General features: G+C 31.7%; 3 protein-coding genes across 3 annotated transcripts; all 3 read left to right on the top strand.

The window, feature by feature from the left end:
• LOC105158279 lies at nucleotides 672-6,145 on the top strand. The gene is made up of 5 exons (XM_011074978.2): nucleotides 672-741; nucleotides 3,792-4,770; nucleotides 4,892-5,047; nucleotides 5,270-5,524; nucleotides 5,784-6,145. Exons 2-5 carry the CDS (start codon nucleotides 3,943-3,945, stop codon nucleotides 5,916-5,918), a joined length of 1,374 nt encoding a protein of 457 aa, XP_011073280.1. The 5' UTR covers nucleotides 672-741; nucleotides 3,792-3,942; the 3' UTR covers nucleotides 5,919-6,145.
• On the top strand, nucleotides 10,931-14,411 carry LOC105158280. The gene is made up of 5 exons (XM_011074979.2): nucleotides 10,931-11,141; nucleotides 11,721-12,601; nucleotides 12,921-13,076; nucleotides 13,511-13,750; nucleotides 14,065-14,411. The coding sequence occupies exons 2-5, from the start codon at nucleotides 11,750-11,752 to the stop codon at nucleotides 14,197-14,199; spliced, it is 1,383 nt and encodes a 460-aa protein (XP_011073281.1). The 5' UTR covers nucleotides 10,931-11,141; nucleotides 11,721-11,749; the 3' UTR covers nucleotides 14,200-14,411.
• LOC105158282 lies at nucleotides 19,084-22,632 on the top strand. Its single transcript, XM_011074980.2, has 5 exons — nucleotides 19,084-19,319; nucleotides 19,944-20,824; nucleotides 21,145-21,303; nucleotides 21,725-21,964; nucleotides 22,279-22,632. The coding sequence occupies exons 2-5, from the start codon at nucleotides 19,973-19,975 to the stop codon at nucleotides 22,411-22,413; spliced, it is 1,386 nt and encodes a 461-aa protein (XP_011073282.1). The 5' UTR covers nucleotides 19,084-19,319; nucleotides 19,944-19,972; the 3' UTR covers nucleotides 22,414-22,632.

Raw genomic sequence — 23,274 nt, 5'->3', positions numbered from 1 at the left:
AATTTCAAATCAACTATATAATAAAATAATAAATTATAGGGTATAATTTCTAATATTTTGAAATTTTAAAGGATTAAATTGAGATTTTATAATTTTGAGAGTTAAATTATATAATTAGTTTAAAATTTAAGAAACTAAATTATAGGTTTTATAAATTTATCTAAAAAAGGTGTTTGGATGAGCTTATAAAGTGTTACAAGACTAAGCAAAAAGTGAATAACTAATGAATGGATTATATCATTTTCAACATTCTTTAAGCTGGTTGAATTGTTTTGTTCGTTTATTAATTAATTATTCAATTTTAATTAATTAAAATATCTGATTTAATTTTAATTAGCTGTGACGGCCCAACGATTATAATACATAATTTTAGAATTAATTGATAAATCATTATGAAACTTAGTTAATTAGTAAATAAATTATATATCATAATTGAAACATAATAAAAAATTTAAACGGAATAAATTGAAGTTTGTTATAATATTTAAAAGTAAATTATATTAATTAAGAAATTAAGAGGGACACGGTTGATATTTTGAAAAAATATAATTATATATATATATAAAGAAAAAGAGAGTTGAGAGTGGGCGGGTGGGGCCACCAACCCCCACCGCCTCACCTCTTCTTATTACCCCTACCTACATCTCTTATGAGTATATATATGTTTGCTTGCTTCTCCAAATTGACACACACACTTCACACAAATGATAAAGTTGAACACATACATTGCGCAGAACAGAGGTACGGAATTTTGAATTTTAATTTTTAATAATTTATATAATTATATTATTTTTAATTAATTTATTTATTAAATATTGTTTATATTGAGCGATGTATTATTTAGCCAGAATATTTTATTAGTTTGGCTATTTAATTAGTGTTGAATTAAATATCACATTTGGTATAAAATGATATAAATTGGTTAATTAAATTATTAGATTTGTTAGATTTAAATATTAATATAATTAATTTACATAATTCCATCGGAATGATTAACCAAATACGTAATTCAACGTATTGTTGTTTAATTAAATTATAAAGCAATGGTAAATTGATAGAAACATTTAAAATATTCTGAAATTATATGTAAGAAAATTATGTTAAAGTGGGAAAATGAGGGATTTAATTATAGTTATAAATGAAAATGAGGGATTAAGAAAATTAGGGATGATATTGAAATGATAGTTATAAATACATAAGGGGTTTGATTAAATGAATTCTTACGAGTTAGTGGATAAAATAAATATATATTTGAAAAGATTAAAAAGTATAGTTATTAAAAGAAAATGAACAGGGTTTGGACTTTAATATAAGTGAAATATTAAAATATAAGTTGAAAACATTATATTAGCCAGGGTTTGGACTTTAATATAAGTGAAATATTAAAATATAAGTTGAAAATAATATATTAGCTAAATATAATTAATTAATTAATTTAATTAACTTTATTCAATTAATTGACTTGTAATTTCATGACTAATTTTGTAATATAATGATAATAATAAATGATAAAAAAATTTATTATTAAATTAATTATTTATTTAATTAGATAATCTTTAATCAAATCGGTTATTCCCCAATGAATCATTTTAATTAATTGATCATTTCAATCAATAATTATTTGATTATTTAGTAAGTTTATATTGATTAATTGAAATTAATTAATTATATATAATTTTACTTCCCAAAATTTGATATTTAATTTAAAATTAATTTATTATTCTAATATCATCATTAAGTTATATTATTTACTAAAATTACTATTCTGTGAAAATAAAAACAAAATTTTTTTTATTTTTATATTTTCGAAAATTAAAATTATTTTTATTTTCTTTTTTCCTAAAAAGTTAAAAATATTTTTTTTTTATCTTTTTTTTTTTTTAACATAACTTTTTTTCATCTTTGTAATGGATATATGCTTGTGAATCTTTTTTGTATTCCAGATATATATAATTACAGACAATATTAAATTATCAGTTAGCTTTATTTTATCACGAATATTTTAAATTGATTAAAAAATCACTGTATTATATTTATTATATAATTAATTTTTTTTTTGAATTCTACACCAATCACACGATAAACTTATCGTATTTATTATATAATTAACTTAAATTTAATCGAATTGAGTGCGGACTAGAAATTTTCATTTGTCGTTATGTGTAACAATTCCTATTTATATAGATAGATAGATAAGGATAAGGTCTGGACACTTCTGAATAATAATAGCTGACACATTGCTGCTCCAATGCAATAATTCCAGATTCATATGTTACTATATATAGACATATGTCTATATATTATTTCTCACACTTTTAGATATGTCGCGTTCCCAATTTCCATCTTTTTTTTAAAAAAAATTGTATAAAATTTATAATTTATTTTCTTAATTTCTAAAGTTATACAATTTAATTCTAAAGTATTTATGAAATTCTAATTTAGTCCCCTAATATTTTAAAATTTTAGCATATAATTTATTTATCAATAAATTTAATTTTTTTTAGTATTTATAGATTAATTTCTTAATTACGTATAAAAATTTATGAATGTTGCAATGCATTTGGGATTACTGAATTGAATCCAACTGCTATTAGCCATTTTGATGTACTGACTACTGAATTGAAATTCTCTATTGATTCGGTAAGTTACTAGAAAACAATGATTCTTTTTAAAGAAAATAGAAAAATCAAAATTCTAAATTCACCTGTCAAAAAACATGTAAAGATAAAAACTTATAAAGACAACTGAACAAATTACGTGATTACAACATATGAAATCAAATCCAAAATATTGAAAATACAAATCCAAGTTGCCCAACATATAAATCATCTACTAATTAATAAATCTTTTACATTAATACAATTTATATCGAAATATCCAAATAAAATTTAGTATATATAGTTTGATAAATTGAACATCTAAGTATTTGAATAAAATCCAACTATTTTTCTAAAATATTATATAGGGTAAATTAAAATAAGCTCATTTGAAGTTTGGCATAATTATGAATACTACTCGTTGTTTGAAAAATACCAATACCTCCTGATTTTAACGACCGTCTAATAATTAGCCCAATTCGTTGGTGTTCACCAATTTTTTTATAGTAAACTGACCAAAATGCCCTTGTGGGTTAAAAATCTTAATTTTATTAATTTTTTATTTTTTTTATTTTTTATGGACTAAATAGATAATTTTTAAAATTTTTTCATCCATCCCGTTCGATTTTTTTATTTTTTAAAAAATAAAAAAAATACAGTAAGACAAAATCCCTCATTCAATGATTACATTATTTTATCAAACATCAAGGGAGATACTTGTAATTTTTCAAATAACGAGGAGTTATTCGTGTAATTATGACAAATCTCAGAGGAGGTCATCGTAATTTATCCTATTATATACGGAAAAATATGATATTTTGGTTTGATATGATTAACCAGTACCCAATGTACCAAAATCGAATCGAATAATGAAATTTTAAGAGGACTTGTACCCGTAAACCGAATTCCGAACGCCCCTATATATAGTAAATAATATATAAGTTTTATTCTATCCATTATGAATCTAAATAGCGCCCAGAACATCTATGTGTAGTTCTTGAAACAAGAAACACACTACTGTGTTTGGCAAACTTTTCTCTTAGATTTTCAATCATTTGATTCTTGTGTCTTCCTGGGTTCTATGCATCTCAGTGTGTAAAAATGTTTTCAGTTTGCAATGGGTATATGTATGTGAATCTTTTTTCTTGGGTTGTTTTTAGCAATCTCCTCAGGTTTTGGTTTTGTTCTATTCAGTGATGAAGCTTGCCTGGTGATGTTGTTTGCATGGTAGATAAGCTGCTTGCTAAACACCATTACAACGCTGTAGAATGACTCATTGCTAAACTGTTGAAGGATAAACTGTTTGTGATTTGAGAGGGTGTAAGCAACGGCTTTTGGGGTCAAAATGACTCGTGTTTCAGAGTGCCTGTTGCTTTACCTGTCAATCATGTTCCTGTTATTTACCGTTCAAAGTTCACAAGCGCAACAAAGAAGTGAAAATGTGGTGAAAACTAATGTGTTTCTATCACCTAAATTTGTGTCGGAACCTGGACTGGTTTCTGACAAGTTTTACTACAATATTAACTTTCCTAGAGGTCATATTGCTCTCAAGAGTTTTAACGGCGAAGTAATTGATGAGAAAGGGAATCCAGTTCCCCTTCATGAAACTTATCTTCACCATTGGGCTGTCCTAAGATACTACCAGAGAAAAGGTATAGACACTCCTAAGCACCATGAAGATCATATTGCCATAAAGAATAGTGGGCTTTGTGATAGCCTCTCACAGTACTTTGGGCTGGGATCGGAGACTCGAAGAACAGCCACTTACGTGCCGGATCCTTATGGAATTGAAGTCGGTAATCCTGCGGATATCCCTGATGGGTACGAGGAGCGATGGTTGCTTAATGTGCATGCAATTGACACCCGGGGTGCCGAAGACAAGGTGAGTTGCACTGAGTGCAGGTGTGACTTATACAACATTACTGTGGATGCACATGGTCGTGCCTTGCCTGTGAACTATACCGGTGGCTGGAAATGTTGTTATGATAATAGAAGATGCAGGGTGAAGGAAGGGTTTAAAGGTGTGAAGAGAAGCCTTTTCTTGAGGTACACAGTGAAGTATGTCGATTGGGACGCCTCAATCGTGCCAGTTAAAATCTTTATACTTGACGTCACTGACATATGGACGGAGGGGGATGAGTCCAGAGGGCTCAAAGCTAGACATCATTGCCTGGTAATTAAGTATATTCCTAATTCTGTTGAGTATGATGTTGTATCTTTTTGCAGTATCATATATTCCTCTTTCTGTTCCTTCATGTATGTGGCCCAAACTCTTTTGAAGTGTTCTTATATAGGATGAGTATGATGTTGAATCTTGTCCAATTGGCACAACCGATGATGGCTGCATTCATACCAAAACCTTAAATGTTACTTTCCCAACGGGTGACGATGTTGTATATGGGGTTGCACATCAACATGCGGGAGGCATTGGTTCAACTCTTTATGGCGAGGTAGTTTAACATTTTGTACATTTTCTCCAGTCAACCAGTCATCAATCTCCTAATCTTTTTCTTGTTTGTTCCAAACGCATTCGAGCAATGTTGAATTTTTGTAGCCTTATGGCCTCATTAGCTAATTTGCTTTTATCTCAGAATTTCATTCTAGTAGTCTCTAACACAAATATTAGCACATGCTATTTTCTTAGATGGTAATTGTCTGGTGAATCAATTCAGGGAGGGCGAGTAATATGCTCATCGAATCCAACTTATGGGACAGGAGAAGAACCTGGAGATGAGGCCGGTTACATTGTAGGAATGTCTACCTGTTACCCTTCACCTGGCTCTGTCAAGATTGCTGCTGGAGAGACACTGACGCTCGTATCTAATTACAGTAGTTCACAAAGACATACAGGAGTCATGGGGCTCTTTTACCTCCTGATTTCCGATTCATCAGCTAAACCAGACGCAGTCCTGCACGCTCCAGCTGAAGTAAGATAGAATACTACATCTTTCTGAATCTTATTTTCCTCGTGTGTATGACAAAGCCATCAAATGGCACATGCAAGACCTTTGAACTAAATGTATAATTAGAATGCATGCTGTCAAACAACTTCTAACCTCTCTATAGGCGTCGTCAGAGAGACAAGGCATAACATAACACTTGAAAAATTACTTTTATGCAAAAACACTTTCTAGCCTTGTAGGAGCAAGTGATCGTATTAGGACTCACATGCGGTCTGTTGGGCAGGCACATAAGAGCAGGATGATCTCCGATTCCGATTGGGCAGTTGCTCTATTTGGAGTCGGGCTCGTTGTACTGGCCATTTTTGTGTTCTACGGTAACAGCAAAAGAGGAGATGGCTATGGCGCTATAACAAGATGAGCTCGTGCTTTTGCACTTCGTTGATCTCAAAGTGTGTCTGCAATTATTTTAAGATAAGTTCGTGTGTTTGGTTCGTGGTTTTATGTTTTGTCTATCGTTATTTGATTTTGAAAGTGTAATGAGTTGTATATCATGTTGAAGAAGTGTAAGTGAAAATACTCAACAAATCCATATTAGTGTATAATTGAGTGAATATGCATGCAATTAGATTTGCATTGCATTTATAATATTATTTGTCATTTTATACTTGTTGCATTTCTATTCATTCCACAAAATATTATTTGTGGTATGAGATTCTTTCAAAATGAGGAATACAATGGATTTTTAACCTTGATATAAACATAAACTATCTGCAAATTCAAATTATAAAAATTAATTTTTTCTTCTCAATTTGTTTTTCTCATACCAAACGAGAGAAAGTATTTGAAATTTACTCCATTTCAATCATACCAAACAAGTTGAAAAGAAAACTATTATTCTTCCCCTCCCCCTCTCCCTTTTACTTTCATTTACCCTTTCACTTCTCTTTTCCTTTTAGTTGAACCAAACGAACCCTTATATACAGGGGTTCTTGAAACTTATTTAAAACACAAAGAGAATGGAAGGTGAAGCTAGCGAATAAGATTAAGAGAATTCTTTTTACGAGGTTCTTCGAGTTGAAGAATATTCAAAATGCTCAAAGCGGAGATCGAGTCGTTCATCAAAGATTCGCAATAAATTAATTATACCGATTAATATGGGATTACAGGCGCGAGCCCTCGAGTTAACACCATAAAAAGTCAAATTCAAATTTGAAGGAGATCTGAGTAGAGATTTCACCTTTAAATTGCCACACACCAAAATTTTCATATTTGAAGAGAAGAATTAGAGAATTAGATAAAGATTATACTCAATTTTACCTATCGCATATATATTTTCATTGTGTTTTGATTTTCAGAGACAATATAATTTATGTTTACACCAATAACAATCAATATTAAAAGGATATATTATTCATTGTATTTATTGTGTTCTGGCCCTTCGAATCTCATTTCTATTGCTCGGAACGAGTTAAGCATCAAAGAATTATTATTTAGGACCATCTAACTAATGAGCCTAACAATGACTTTTGTATTTTTTTAAATCAGGGGCCTTACTTTCAAATTTTGGACCATGTTATCCTAAACACCAGCCAATTGAAACAAAATCGAGACCCTGATCAAATACGCTGCATTTCAATCCAAGCAGCATCACATGATGAAGAAAATCTAAGTTGTGAGAGTAGGTAGTTAAAAAGAAATGTCCAACTAGTCTTTATTGAAAATGAAGTTGCACTCTAATCTTTGCATGCACCAAGACCAAAAAAACATGGTCAAGACGAATGTGTGAAGCCAAGAAAGAAAGGGACATGAAGCAATAGACAGAGAGAAAAACGCCTGGAATTGTGTAAGAAGCTCAAAATGGGAGAATCCCAGTGTTGCATTCATCAATACTTTGTGGTGTTGTCAAAAGTAGCAAGTACAAATCCTTGCACATTCCATCACCCCCCTCATTTTCTCTTTGGGATATTATAACCGATCGTGAAATTTGGCATAATTAAGATATTTTTTTAATTATTTAAAAAATTATTAGTATTTTTAATTTTAATGTTTGTGCAATAAGTAGCACAATTCATAAGTTTCTATTAGGTTTTCATTCATTTTTTATTGTGAACTGACAAAAATGCTTTTGTAAACTATGAATTGTAATTTTACTTAATTTCTAAATTTTCTATTTTTTTTATGGAGCAAGTGACAATTTTTTTACAATTTCAAAATTTTCCTTCTTCAGTTTTCTTTTTATTTTTTTATAATTTTTCTAAAAGAAGAAAAATAAACAGCAAGTACAGAGTTGATAATTTCAGGCCTCATATCAGGATTACATAATTTATCAAATATCAGGTGGTATGAATATCTTTTCGAACGACGAAAGGGTAATGATAGTTATGTCAAAATCTCATAGGAGCTCGTTATAATTTATCATTTTTCTGTGAGTAAATCACAATTGCCTCCCTTGAGGTTTGACATAATTACAAATACTCCCTTATTGTTTGAAAAATTATAAATATTCTCCTCAAATGAAAAATAATTATGTAGCCCATAAATGGTGAAGTGGACGTTACTATTTTACCCTTATTGAATTTTTTTAAAAAAAATAAAAAATAGGTATTTGAAAAAATGTAAAAAAATTTGAGGGTGGATAAAATAAACAATCTAGAGTCAATATTAGTTCATAAAAATATTTTAAAAAATTATAATATATATATAAAATCATAATTTAAAATCTTTTGATTTTGGTTTCCTTAATTCTCCCCCCCCCCCCCTCCCCATTTTTTTTTTTTTTTTTTTTTTTTTTTTAACGAAGGCCGGGCTTGAGGAACTTGAGTCTGAACCTACAACCTCTCCTTCGTTGAGGAGAGCAAACGTTCATCTCAATCAAATGGTTAATGACCATTTATCCAAAGGCATTATTATAGTTTTTTGTGTTAGTATTTTACCCCTTTTTCCCCCTGGGAAGATAATAGGAATTAAGGTTGACAGCAAATAATAGAGTCCAATTTAAATGAGACAAAAGAGAACTGTTTAATTGCAGGAATATATAGAATTATAAAGGGGAGAATTATATCTTAAGTCTTGTAATTATGAGAGTATGACACATTTAATACTATATTTTTAATAATTATAGTCCAATAATTTATACCTCCCCCACATATTCGATCTTAATTTGGACACAGCCCTGAGTTAAGAAATTTGGCTTGGGTTGCCAAATTTGATTCTACATAAATGTTTTTGCCCAAAATGTATTATGGAAAAAGACACGACAATGATGTGTCAACACACATGACAATGACACATGTCTTTACCTAGCTACTTGTTGGCCGGAGGACCCAATTTGTCAATCCAAAACCAAATATGTGATGTCCTAGATCCAATGTGGCAAAATTAAGATCACATGTGATGGATTATAAATTATAGGATTAAATTTATAATCACAAAAAAATGTGGAACTAAACTTATCATACCGTCACAATTACATGACTAGAAATATAATTTTCCCAATTATGAGAATTGCCGTTGGACAAGTGAGCAACAACCAAATACCAGTAATTTGCCTTTGGAGAAACCAACGGTTTGGACTCAAAATTTTTTATTGAAAATTTTGAATTTGAACTTAGGTGGATGGATGAATGTGTTGGGCGTGTGCATTTGTTTTTTAATAAAAACCCCACATACTGAAAATCTAAAATTAATATTTAGATCGGTAAATCAACCTTTCCTTTTCATGATGGGAGAATTTTAGGGTACTTGATTTGCTAGTAATAGCCCCGGGCAAGGGCAAATTTCAGAAAATTGTCCAACTACCAGACTTGTATTGAGGTCATAGTCTTCTTGCAGTTCATTTGCATATACGTGATATCACTAAAAACTTATGTGAACTAATTAAGTCAATATATATCTAAAAAGAATAGAGGAGACAACCTTTGTTGGTCCTTTCAATTTATTACAATTTTGGGTGCGATTTTATCAACATATATAACTGTCCAACTATAATGAGTAAAATAGAACTATTCAATTGTAATATCCAACTACATGCGATTTTAATAGTGTGTGGAACTGTCCAATTATACTCAAATTGGCTAGTAGCCTATACACATAGGCTTCCCCCAAACGGAGTCCAAACTTTTATAGTTCATGGGTTACTTTCGCCTGGGATCGCCATGTGTTCTTAAGGAGGCGATTGGTCCTGATCTAATTTTAATAGGTGTGCCTTCAAAGGTCCTATGTAGATACTACCTACACTACACGTGAACGCTATGTGAGATGAGCTTTCACATTAGCTAGGGAATTTCAACTCCATAAAGTTCCTTGTGGGTCTGTGAAGCCTTCTTGAATCTGGGTCGATTGGGCTTCTTTTAACAATTTCATTTCCTGGGACGCCTCCTATTGGAGGCCCTAGGGGTTCTATATGGATTAGGCTTTTTGGAAGCACCATGAGCACTTACACTAGCTGGGCCTTATGGGGTGCACTTTAGGCCTTGCATTTTTTTGGGCTTTTGCGATATTTTTCTTTCTTTTAAACTGTTTGGACCTCTATGAGTCAGTCTATTTTTATGGACATTAATATATCATTTAATTATATGTAAATATATTAATACCTTATTTTTATTAAAAATTGATATAAAATATATATTATATAAATATACAATCTAAAGCCATACCGTTGATTTGAATTAAGTAGAATCTAGACTATTATCTACTAATTAAAGACCTTAGATTCAAATAAGATTATAGATATAAATTTATAATTAAAAAGTTTTAAAAAATAAAGAAAGAGCATGTGAACTCCACGGAATCGTGTGAAGGTGTGAATTCTTTACTTTAAAAAAGATATGAAGATAAATTATTAATTTTTTTAAGGAGGTAATTTATTTATTAAAAATATCATAAAGAGATAAATTGCATTAAACCCTAAAAAAAAATATAGAGAAATGAAGATGAAATACGAAAGTAGTTTAAACATACATTTCAATGATCCACTGTGCTGTTTACCCAAAATTGACGTTTCATCCTTCACTAAAACTATATACCAATTTAAATAAGTTATGAACACTATAAAACAATGTAAGGCTTTTCCAAACTCATATACGGTGGTGTAATATTGCTCACCAATTTTTTGTAAAGTAAAAAATACACTTAAATTGATAAGATAATTAATGTATTCAACTTTCTAAATCATTGCTCACCAATTTTTTGTAATGTAAAAAATGTACTTAAATTGATAAGGTAACTTACATATTCAATTTTCTAAATTTTGCATTAATTGATAAATTAATTTTTTTTTCTTTTCTTTAATTGTAATATATTCATTTATATATTTTTTATATACTATATTTTAAAATATAAAAATTTATGTATTATATATATATATATATATATATATATAAATAAATGACGTGTTACAAGGATCGGTTAGTATAAATTATAGGCGGCTCTAGCCATCTCTACAACGCGAAATTAAAAAAGAAGCTTTTTGATTGGGTGTGAGTCACAATACTGTCTTTTTAAGTTTACAATACCAATGTGAAAAAAGGATATCAAGGCTACGGTTCTGTCTGCTCTTGCATCTGCATGTGTCTGCTTTAAGCCCTTCAGCAATATCTTTTCTATGTGTAATTTTTGAACCAGACCCACACTACTGTGTTTGGTAAGCTTTTCTTTTCTCTTGCTTAGATTTTCAATCATTTGATTCCTGGGTCTTTCTGAATTCTATGTATCTCAGTTTGTAAGGAGGTTTCAGTTTGTAAGGGGCATGCTTGTGAATCTTTTTTCTTTGTTTGTTTCAAGATTTTAGCAATCTCCTCAGGTTCTTGTTTTGTTCCGTTTAGTGACGACGCTTGCATGGTGATACTGTTTGAGTGGTAGATAAAATGTACGTTTGTATTTTGTTTTGAGTAAGAAAAAGAAATGGTGTCTTGGCGTCTTAGTTGTTGATAGATGTAATCTCAGTTTCTTTCTCTCAGTTGCTGTGATCTGAATTTAGTAATTTGTACGCTGTTCTTGCAAGTGAGGGCTCAGTTTTGATATGAGTCAGTTGATTGCCAACTTAGCCCCACAAAAAGACAAACTAATCAAAGAAAGGGAAAAGGAAAGTTTATAGATTGAATTTAGTTGGAAAGGGGTGATAAATTGGATGGACGATGTTGTTTTCGTAGATACAAATGTTTAGTTTGATAAATTTTGTAGAACTCGGATGATTTGTTGTTGTGTTGCTAATGTTGATTAGGTGTAAGCAACGTCGGCTTGGATACAAAAATGGCTTGTGGTTTGCAGTGCTTGTTGCTTTACATGTCAATCGTGTTCTTGTTATTTATGGTTCAAAGTTCACAAGCACAGCTAAGAAATGAAAATGGGGTAAAAACTGATGTGTTTCTATCACCTGAATTTGTGTTGGAACCTGGATCGGTTTCCAACAAATTTTACTACAACATTGATTTTCCTAGAGGTCATATTGCTATCAAGAGTTTTAATGGCGAAGTAATTGACGAGAAAGGGAATCCAATCCCCCTTCATGAGACTTATCTGCACAATTGGTTTGTCGAAAGATACTATCAACAAAAAAGTATAGATATTCCTAAGCACCATGGCGATCTGCGATTCCTCCATTCCGATCACATTCTGATAATGAACAGTGGGGTTTGTGATAGTGTCTTTCCACAGTACTTTGGGTTGGGATCAGAGACTCGAAAAACAGCCACTGATGTGCCAGATCCTTATGGAATTGAAGTCGGTAATCCTGCAGATATCCCTGATGGATACGAGGAGCGATGGATGCTTAATGTGCATGCAATTGATACTAGGGGTGCTGAAGACAAGTTGGGTTGCATTGAGTGCAGGTGTGATTTATACAATGTTACCGCGGATGAATATGGTTGTGCCTTGCTTCCAAACTATATTGGTGGCGCGAAATGTTGTTACGATAGTACAAGATGCAGAGTGAAGGAAGGGTTTGAGGGTGTGAAGAGAAGTCTCTTCTTGAGGTACACGGTGAAGTATGTCGATTGGGATGCCTCAGTTGTGCCTGTTAAAATCTATACACTTGATGTCACTGATATATGGACGAAGGCGGACGAGTCCAGAGGGCTCAAAGCTAGACATCATTGTCTGGTAAATAAGTGCATTCCTTATCTATAATAATTATTTATCTAAAGTATGTTATCTCAGACAAGTGAGTCCCAAGAAGCTTCTGAGTATAGAAAGCAGCATATCTCATTTGCTATTACTCATCTCTTGCAAAGCTTTCACAAGCATGCTTTTACTGCCAGTAAAATTATTGTTTTAGATGATAAAGACATTTATGATTGCTGTAAAGATTAAGGACATAATGCGATAAATGATTAATTGGAGGAGAAGTCTAGTAAATTCATTCCGCTTCCTGTTCCTTCATGTGTGTGCCCCTAACTCTTTTGAAGCTTTTCTTATATAGGTTGAGTATGATGTTGAATCTTGTCCAGTTGGTATGGCCGACGACGACTGCATTCATACCAAAACCTCAACTTTTACTTGGCCAACGGGTGGTGATGTTATATATGGTGTTGCACACCAGCATACAGGAGGCATTGGTTTGACTCTTTACGGGGAGGTATTTTAACACTTTGTACATTTCATAAAACTCCCCCATTCTTTTTCTTGCTTGTTTCAAACACATAGAGCAACGTAGAATTTATGTTATGGGAAAAATTCAGTCATTCGCAGTAAAAGTCTGAGGAAGGAACAAACTCTGCAACCACAATGATGTTTCATCCACGAATTCTTGAAAATATTTTGTTATGATGTCTTATATGAAAATGATTCTTATAGCTTCACTTTGAATGAAGTTACACTATCAGTTAAAAGTAAATAAAAAGTATTGGCAATTCCTTTGAGGACTGATGCACTTCTCTTACTTTGAAGCCTTCCAGTCTCTGATATTAGCTAATTTGCTTTTATCTCAGAATTTGATTTTAACAATCTCTAACAAAAATATTAATATTTGCTATCTTCTCTTTGATGGTAATTGTTGGTGAATCAATTCAGGGAGGGCGAGTAATATGCTCGTCGAATCCAACTTATGGGACGGGAGACGAACCTGGAAACGAGGCCGGTTATGTTGTGGGAATGTCTACCTGTTACCCTTCACCTGGCTCCGTCAAGATTTCTACTGGGGAGACATTGACTCTCGTATCTAACTACAACAGTGCGCGGAGACATACGGGAGTTATGGGACTCTTTTACCTCCTGATTTCCGATTCATCAACAAAATTAGATACAACTGAAGTAAGATAGAGTTCGTCACCTGCCTATGATAAATTAATCATTTGGCTACATTCAAATCTTTGAACTAGACGTATCATTGGAAGTCTTGCAAACAAACAATATTCTAACCTCTGTACTGGCACAAACAGATAGAGAAGGCATAACGTAAAACTCGAAGAGTCACTTCTTCTCTTTCTCAATTCTTATTAATGCATCCCTGAGAATTAGTCATACGAACTAAGTTAAATGATCGTTTACGCTAAAAATCCCTTAGCCTTGTAGGATCAAGTGATCATGTTAGGACTGACATGTGGTCTGTTGCTAATCCTGTACAGGCACATAAGAGCAGATTGATGTCCGATTTTGGTTGGCTTGTTGCTCTTTTTGGAGTTGGGCTCGTTGTACTGGTCATCTTTATGTTCTACGGTAAGAGCGGAAGAGGAGATGGCTATGAAGCTATAAAGGGATGAACTCATGCTTTGGCATTTGGCTGATCTCAGAGTATGTCTACAGTTATTTTAAGATAAACTCGTGTATTCAGTTTAGTGTCTCCATGTTTTTTCGTGTCTATTATTTGGTGTTGGAAGTCTATGAGTTGTACAATATACATAATATGATAATGTGAGAGATGGTGTAAGTACTCAACAAATCCATATTAATGAATAATTGAAGTAATATGCAATTATATTTGCATTGTATGTATAATATTATGAACAATAGTTTGTATATATATCAGACAGTATAAGTTTTGTTTCATGAAACAGCTCCTGAGATTATTGACTTAGGACAAATTTGGTGGGAGATGGGAAGGTACATTACAATGATGGATCAACACTTATGAGTTGTGATAATTTTAGTACTTTCTTTCTATGAACAAGTTTTAATGTTGGCTCTTGTTGACATTTTGCTGGTGTCTAATTCAAGGCTGGTCCAATATGAGAGGTGTCTGGCTCCTGAAATGTAGATTTGGATTTCTATTTCTAGTGAGTTCTCTTCATGAAGTAGATAGTGGAGGAGAAAAATTGAAAAAGAGAAAGCAATGAAACTAATAGGACAATATATATATATATATATATATATATGTTTTCACAATTTTAAATAGTGCCAAGTCCAATTGCGTATTTTTTTTCCCTTAGCCACTATAATTCTTAGGGATAATTATGTTCTTTAAGGTTTAGTGTAATTACATGTAATTTTTCTGTAATTTATAAAATTACATCTAGCACATCTTACATTTGTTTTCGTTCAATAAATAGATCCATCCATTAGTCAAAATTCACAAAATTTTATATTAGCAAAAAATTGAATGAAAATTCATATTTACCTATAATTGACTTATTTTCAAGTTATTGATGGTTAAATAAATAGTTTTAACTAAACTATCCTTATAAGAGGTGAAAATGTACCTCCTACATAGATTAGAGCGTGAAGATATGCAAGGATAATTTGGTCAAAAAATATCTGATTGACCTGCCTGCTAAAATCGGCTAATTTTATGAATTTTTACTAAATGATGGATCTATTGTTAAACATAAACAAACATTAGTGATGTCAGATGTAATATTTTAAACCATTGGGGATCTATGTGTAATTATCAAATCTCATGAAATAGTGATGTGATTTCCTTATTTCTTAAAATTGTCAGGAAAAAAAGGGGAGGGGGTTAAATGCAAACACCCCTTCATTGTATGGGGTTATTTGCACTTTGTCCCTCAATCTTTTTTGTTTTTTTTTAATATACTGTCCCACCCAATCTCTTAATTTTGTTGCACTTTGTATTTTTTAAAAAATAATGACGAAATATTTCGTCTGCTGTGTTCATGCGTTTTGAGGAAAATTTTATATTGGGTAAAATTTCACCCCGAGTCGCCATAGATTCCTTACCAATGGGGACAACTTTCAATATTTCTTCATATTAGTGTAAAACAATATATTAATTATCAATTATATTCCTATTTTTATTTATAATTTGATTTTTTTGAAATTAATTCCAATTATAAAGAGTTAATGTAATTGATATCTAATGTATATTTTATCATCAAATCAATGGCCAACAAATGTTATTTTTTTTTTTTTTAAATTTATCCTTGGACTCTCTCCTCGTCTCCACTCTCTCTCCCCTTTTTTTCCCATTTCCCTTTTTTCTCCCCGCGACTTAATATACGCATATTACTTCTTTCTTTTTTGGACATTTAAAAAATATTTGAGTTTTTATCATTAATTATTTAATTGAATACGTATTTTCAACTTCGACTTTATATAAATATAGACAAAAAAAAATGCACAAATTAATTTTATTTTAAGAAATTGTATTTCAATAAATAATTTAGAATTTTTTTTTATTTTTCTAAAATCATTCACAAGCTACAATATAAAAATATAAATACCTTAGAAATGAATACTCTTTACAGTCTTTTTACATTTAATCAGATGTTATAATCCTTTCAACCAAACAACATATTATATTATCAATTGAAATATCACACATGCAATATCTCAAACCAAACATCATATAATATAATAACCATTCAATTTTTCATCGTATCTAATCTTATCACGTCTAATCCTATTACACCAACACCAATCAACATGAAAGGATACATCATTAATTCCATTTTTTATGTTCTAACAAGCAACACCACATGATCAAGGAAATCTACGTAGTTAAAACGAAATGTCTAAGTCCTTATTAAAAAGGAAGATGCATTAAGACAAAATCATGGTCAAGACGAAAGTGTGAAGCCAAGAAAGAAAGAAAGATAAAAAAAGGCCTGGAATTGGGTAAGAGGCTCAAAATGGGAGAAATCTCTAGGTTGCATTCATTAATCCTTTGAGGTGTTGTCAAAAGTAGCAAGTACAAATCCTTTCACTTTCCCTCTCTCAATTTCTACTTGGCAAATTAAATTCAACTTCACTCGTATTTGGTATATTTATGAATATTTTTTTATTATTAAAAAAATTATCAATACTTTTGATTTTAATAGTTGTCCAATAATTACTAGCTCGATCCATAAATCTCTGTTAATTTTTTCATCAATGTTTTGTAGTGGACTGACCTAACTGTCCTTGTAGACTATGAATTATAATTTTACTTATTTTTTAAAATTTTCTTAAAAGAAATTATTGATTAAGTGGACAATTTTTGCTTTATAATATTTTAAAAATTTTCATCCACCTTGTCCAATTTTTTTTAAAGAAGAAAAAAATACGAGTATAAAGTTGGCAATTTCAAGTTTCATCTAAAAATTACATAATTTTCATCAAATATCAAGAGGGTATTGATAATTTTTAGAACAACAAAGGGATATTCATAATTACTAGTAAGTGTGGCACATTCTATGTGTGAGAATAGTTACTATAAAATATTCAAATAAAATATTTTTTTTAAATTGTATTATTTACTTTTTTATAGAGTTAAAAATTATCTAATATATATATATATATAAAATAAAAATGAATGAGGAAAGAAAAATTACCAAAAGCTTGTACAAAAAATTATGATGAGCGGAGAAGTTAAAAATAATTATTCAATTTTAAAAAATAACATACCAATAAACTGAGACACAAATAGGGTGCTCTTCAATTGTACTAGTCATTTGTGGCACATCCTACGTGTGTGCAAATTTTATAAATATCATTTAAAATAAAGTATCTATAAATTTTATTATTTAATAAAATATATACAAAATAATAAGTTAATATTAAATTTGTAAAAAAAATGGTGACAAAAAAAAAAGATGAAGGAAAATTAAAAAAAAAATCAAAAGATAATGGGGGTGGAAAGTTAGATGAAAATTTAAAAAATAAATAAATATAAAAAGAAACATACAAAAAAAAAAAAACTAGAGACACCAAAGAGATGCTCTCCCTTAATATATAGTAAAGATACCAAAATTTCATAAAGCTAGCAGTAATTTACCCTTTCTCTTTTGCCGACGTAACTCTTCCAGTTTTGATTTTCCTTGTTTATTTTTTCCTTTTATCCAAGTTATTTTTCTTATTTACAACGAGGATGAAGTGGGGAAACTCGATTTGAACTCAGAACCTCTCTTTTATTAAGGAAAGTTAATGTCATTTCAACTAAACGATTGATGGCAATTTATTCAAGTCAGTACTATACTTTTTCGTGTTAGTAAGTTACCTTTTTTTCTCCCTAGGAGGTAATAGGAATTAGGGTTGAGGAAAAATAAAGGAGTTGGTTTAAAACGAGATAAAAGAGAACTGTTCAATTGAAGAAAGGTGTAGAATTATGGAGACAAAAAATTATAATTTAGTCATGTAATTATTATGACACATTTAATTCTGCATCTTTCATAGTAATAGTCCAGTAATTTATACCCCGTCACACATTTGATTTTACTTGTAACGCATTCGATCCAAGGCCTTGCACATTTGGACTTGAGTTAAGAAATTTGGCATGAACAAAACTATGTTGTCCGAAAAAAGACGTGATAATAATATGTCAAAGCACATGTCTTTTCCCAACTACATGTTGGCTGGATGATCAAATATGACAATCCATGATCAAATTTGCCAACCTAAGATCAAATGTGTAATGTCCTAATCAAATGTAAGAAAATTAGGATCAAATTGTATGAAAAAAAAAAAAAAACAGTCATATATGCAAATATAAATTTCACAAGTTGAGATCGTAAGTTGATACAAAAAAAAAAAAAAATTTAATCATAAAAATGGTTATACGAGAAATCTGAAGTCACTTAAAACGGTATCTCTACCTTCCCTATTATGATCAGAGAATTCTACGGTCCTCGATTTGCTAGCTCGAGATCTCAAAAAATAGCCTACGAACAAGAGCCAATTTCAAACAATTGTCCAACTACCGGATTTGTGTTGTGGTCATAGTCTTCTTGCAGTTCATTTGCATATACATGAGATTACTGAAAACTTATGTGAACTAATTAAGTCAATATATATCTAAAAAGAATAGAGCAGACAATTTTTCTTGTTCCTTTCAATTTATTACAATTCTGTGGATTTTATCGGCATATATAATTGTCCAACTATAATGAGTAAAATAGAGTTGTTCACTTGTAAGGTTCAGCTACAGGCGTATTCTCTATTTTAAAAAAGAAATGAAGATAAATTATTAAATTTTTTTAAGGAGGTAATTTATTCATTAGGAATATCACAAAGACATGAATTGCATTAAATTCTAAAAAAAAATATAGAGAAATGAAGATGAAATACGAAAGTAATTTAAACATATATTTCAATGATCCACTATGGTGTTTACCCCAAAATTGACGTTTCATCCTTCACTAAAAATATATACCAATTTAAATAAGGTATGAATACTATAAAACAAAGTACGGCTTTTCCAAACTCATATACGGGTTAGTATAAATATGAGGCGGCTCTAGCCATCTCTACAACGCGAAATTAAAAAAGAACCCTTTTGATTGGGTGTGAGTCCCAATACTGTTTTTTTAAGTTTACAATACCAACGTGAAACAAGGATATCAAGGATAAGGTTCTCTCTGCTGTTGCATCTGCATGTGTCTGCTTTAAGCTCTTCAGCAATATCTTTTCTATGTGTAATTCTTGAACCAGACCCACACTACTGTGTTTGGTAAGCTTTTCTTTTCTCTTGCTTAGATTTTCAATCATTTGATTCCTGGGTCTTTCTGAATTCTATGTATCTCAGTTTGTAAGGAGGTTTCAGTTTGTAAGGGGCATGTTTGTGAATCTTTTTTCTTTGTTGTTTCAAGATTTTAGCAATCTCCTCAGGTTTTTGTTTTGTTCCGTTTAGTGATGACGCTTGCATGGTGATACTGTTTGAGTGGTAGATAAAATGTACGTTTGTATTTTGTTTTGAGTAAGAAAAAGAAATGGTGTCTTGGCGTCTTAGTTGTTGATAGATGTAATCTCAGTTTCTTTTTCTCAGTTGTCTGAATTTAGTACTTTGTACGCTGTTCTTGCAAGTGTGGGCTCTGGTTGTGGAACTTTTGAAGGGCCATGCAGTTGTTGTTTCATTGAGTTATGGAGTTTTGATATGAGTCAGTTGATTGCCAACTTAGCCCCACAAAAAGACAAACTAATCAAAGAAAGGGAAAAGGAAAGTTTATAGATTGAATTTAGTTGGAAAGGGGTGATAAATTGGATGGACGATGTTGTTTTCGTAGATACAAATGTTTAGTTTGATAAATTTTGTAGAACTCGGATGATTTGTTGTTGTGTTGCTAATGTTGATTAGGTGTAAGCAACGTCGGCTTGGATACAAAAATGGCTTGTGGTTTGCAGTGCTTGTTGCTTTACATGTCAATCGTGTTCTTGTTATTTATGGTTCAAAGTTCACAAGCACAGCTAAGAAGTGAAAATGGGGTAAAAACTGATGTGTTTCTATCACCTGAATTTGTGTTGGAACCTGGATCGGTTTCCAACAAATTTTACTACAATATTGATTTTCCTAGAGGTCATATTGCTATCAAGAGTTTTAATGGTGAAGTAATTGACGAGAAAGGGAATCCAATCCCCCTTCATGAGACTTATCTGCACCATTGGGCTGTCGGAAGATACTATCAACAAAAAGGTATAGATATTCCAAAGCACCATGGCGATCTGCGATTCCTCCATTCCGATCACACTATCATAATGAACAGTGGGGTTTGTGATGGTGTCTTTCCACAGTACTTTGGGTTGGGATCGGAGACTCGAAAAACAGCCACTGATGTGCCAGATCCTTATGGAATTGAAGTCGGTAATCCTGCAGATATCCCTGATGGATACGAGGAGCGATGGATGCTTAATGTGCATGCAATTGATACTAGGGGTGCTGAAGACAAGTTGGGTTGCATTGAGTGCAGGTGTGATTTATACAATGTTACTGCGGATGAATATGGCTGTGCCTTGCTTCCAAACTATATTGGTGGCTTGAAATGTTGTTACGATAGTGCAAGATGCAGAGTGAAGGAAGGGTTTGAGGGTGTGAAGAGAAGTCTCTTCTTGAGGTACACGGTGAAGTATGTCGATTGGGATGCCTCAGTTGTGCCTGTTAAAATCTATATACTTGACGTCACTGATATATGGACGAAGGCGGACGAGTCCAGAGGGCTCAAAGCTAGACATCATTGTCTGGTAAATAAGTGCATTCCTTATCTGTTGAATAATTATTTATCTAAAGTATGTTATCTCAGACAAGTGAGTCCCAAGAAACTTCTGAGTATAGAAAGCCGCATATCTCATTTGTTGTTACTCATCTCTTGCAAAGCTTTCACAAGCATGCTTTTACTGCCAGTAAAATTCTTGTTTTAGATGATAAAGACATTTATGATTGCTGTAAATATTAAGGACATAATGCGATAAATGATTAATTGGAGGAGAAGTCTAGTAAATTCATTCCGCTTCCTGTTCCTTCATGTGTGTGCCCCTAACTCTTTTGAAGCTTTCTTATATAGGTTGAGTATGATGTTGAATCTTGTCCAGTTGGTATGGCCGACGACCACTGCATTCATACCAAAACCTCAACTTTTACTTGGCCAAAAACGGGTGGTGATGTTATATATGGGGTTGCACACCAGCATACGGGAGGCATTGGTTCGACTCTTTACGGAGAGGTATTCTAACACTTAAACTCCCCCATTCTTTTTCTTGCTTGTTTCAAACACATAGAGCAACGTAGAATTTATGTTATGGGATAAATTCAGTCATTCACAATAAAAGTTTGAGGAAGGAACAAACTCTGCAACCACAATTATGTTTCAGGCACGAATTCTTGAAAATATTTTGTTCTGATGTCTTATATGAAAATGATTCTTATAGCTTCACTCTGAATGAAGTTACACTATCAGTTAAAGTAAATAAAAAGTATTGGCAATTCCTTTGAGGATTGATGCACTTCTCTTACTTTGAAGAATTCCAGTCTTTGATATTAGCTAATTTGATTTTATCACAGAATTTGATTTTAACAATCCCTAACAAAAATATTAATATTTGCTATCCTCTCTTCGATGGTAATTGTCTGGTGAATCAATTCAGGGAGGGCGAGTAATATGCTCGTCGAATCCAACTTATGGGACGGGGGACGAACCTGGAAACGAGGCCGGTTACGTTGTGGGAATGTCTACCTGTTACCCTTCACCTGGCTCCATCAAGATTGCTGCTGGGGAGACATTGACTCTCGTATCTAACTACAACAGTGCGCGGAGACATACGGGAGTTATGGGACTCTTTTACCTCCTGATTTCCGATTCATCAACAAAACTAGATGCAACTGAAGTAAGATAGAGTTCGTCACCTGCCTATGATAAATTAATCATTTGGCTACATTCAAATCTTTGAACTAGACGTATCATTAGAAGTCTTGCAAACAAACAATATTCTAACCTCTGTACTGGCACAACCAGATAGAGAAGGCATAACGTAAAACTCGAAGAGTCACTTCTTCTCTTTCTCAATTCTTATTAATGCATCCCTGAGAAATAGTCATACGAACTAAGTTAAATGATCGTTTACGCTAAAAATCCCTTAGCCTTGTAGGATCAAATGATCATGTTAGGACTGACATGTGGTCTGTTGCTTATCCTGTACAGGCACATAAGAGCCGATTGATGTCCAATTTTGGTTGGCTTGTTGCTCTATTTGGAGTCGGGCTCGTTGTACTGGTCATTTTTATGTTCTACGGTAAGAGCGAAAGAGGAGATGGCTATGAAGCTATAAAGGGATGAACTCATGCTTTGGCATTTGGCTGATCTCAGAGTATGTCTACAGTTATTTTAAGATAAGCTCGTGTATTCAGTTTAGTGTCTCCATGTTTTTTCGTTTCTATTATTTGATGTTGGAAGTCTATGAGTTGTACCATATACATAATCATGTCTAATATAATGTGAGAGATGGTGTAAGTACTCAACAAATCCATATTAATGAATAATTGAAGTAATATGCAATTATATTTGCATTGTATGTATAATATTATGAACAATAGTTTGTATATCAGACAGTATAAGTTTGGATTTCTATTTCTATTGAGTTCTCTTCATGAAGTAGATAGTGGAGGAGAAAAATTGAAAAAAAGAAAGCAATGAAACTAATAGGACAATATATATATATATATATATATATATATATATTTGTTTTCAAAATTTTAAATAGTGCCAAGTCCAATTGCGTATTTTTTTTCCCTTAGCCACCATAATTCTTAGGGATAATTATGTCCTTTAAGATTTAGTATAATTACATATAATTTTTCTATAATTTATAAAATTACATCTAGCACATCTTACATTTATTTTCGTTCAATAAATAGATCCATCCATTAGTCAAAATTCACAAAATTTTATATTAGCAAAAAATTGAATGAAAATTCATATTTACTTGTAATTGACTTATTTCCAAGTTATTGATGGTTAAATAAATAGTTTTAACTAAACTATCCTTATAAGAGGTGAAAATGTACCTCCTACATGGATTAGAGCGTGAAGATATGTAAGGATAGTTTGGTCAAAAAATATTTGATTGACCTGCCTGCTAAAATCGGCTAATTTTATGAATTTTTACTAAATGATGGATCTATTGTTAAACATAAACAA

Source organism: Sesamum indicum, linkage group LG3 (genome assembly GCF_000512975.1).
Source record: "Sesamum indicum cultivar Zhongzhi No. 13 linkage group LG3, S_indicum_v1.0, whole genome shotgun sequence".
Lineage (NCBI taxonomy): Eukaryota > Viridiplantae > Streptophyta > Magnoliopsida > Lamiales > Pedaliaceae > Sesamum > Sesamum indicum.
This window is presented reverse-complemented; position numbering and strand designations above follow the sequence as displayed.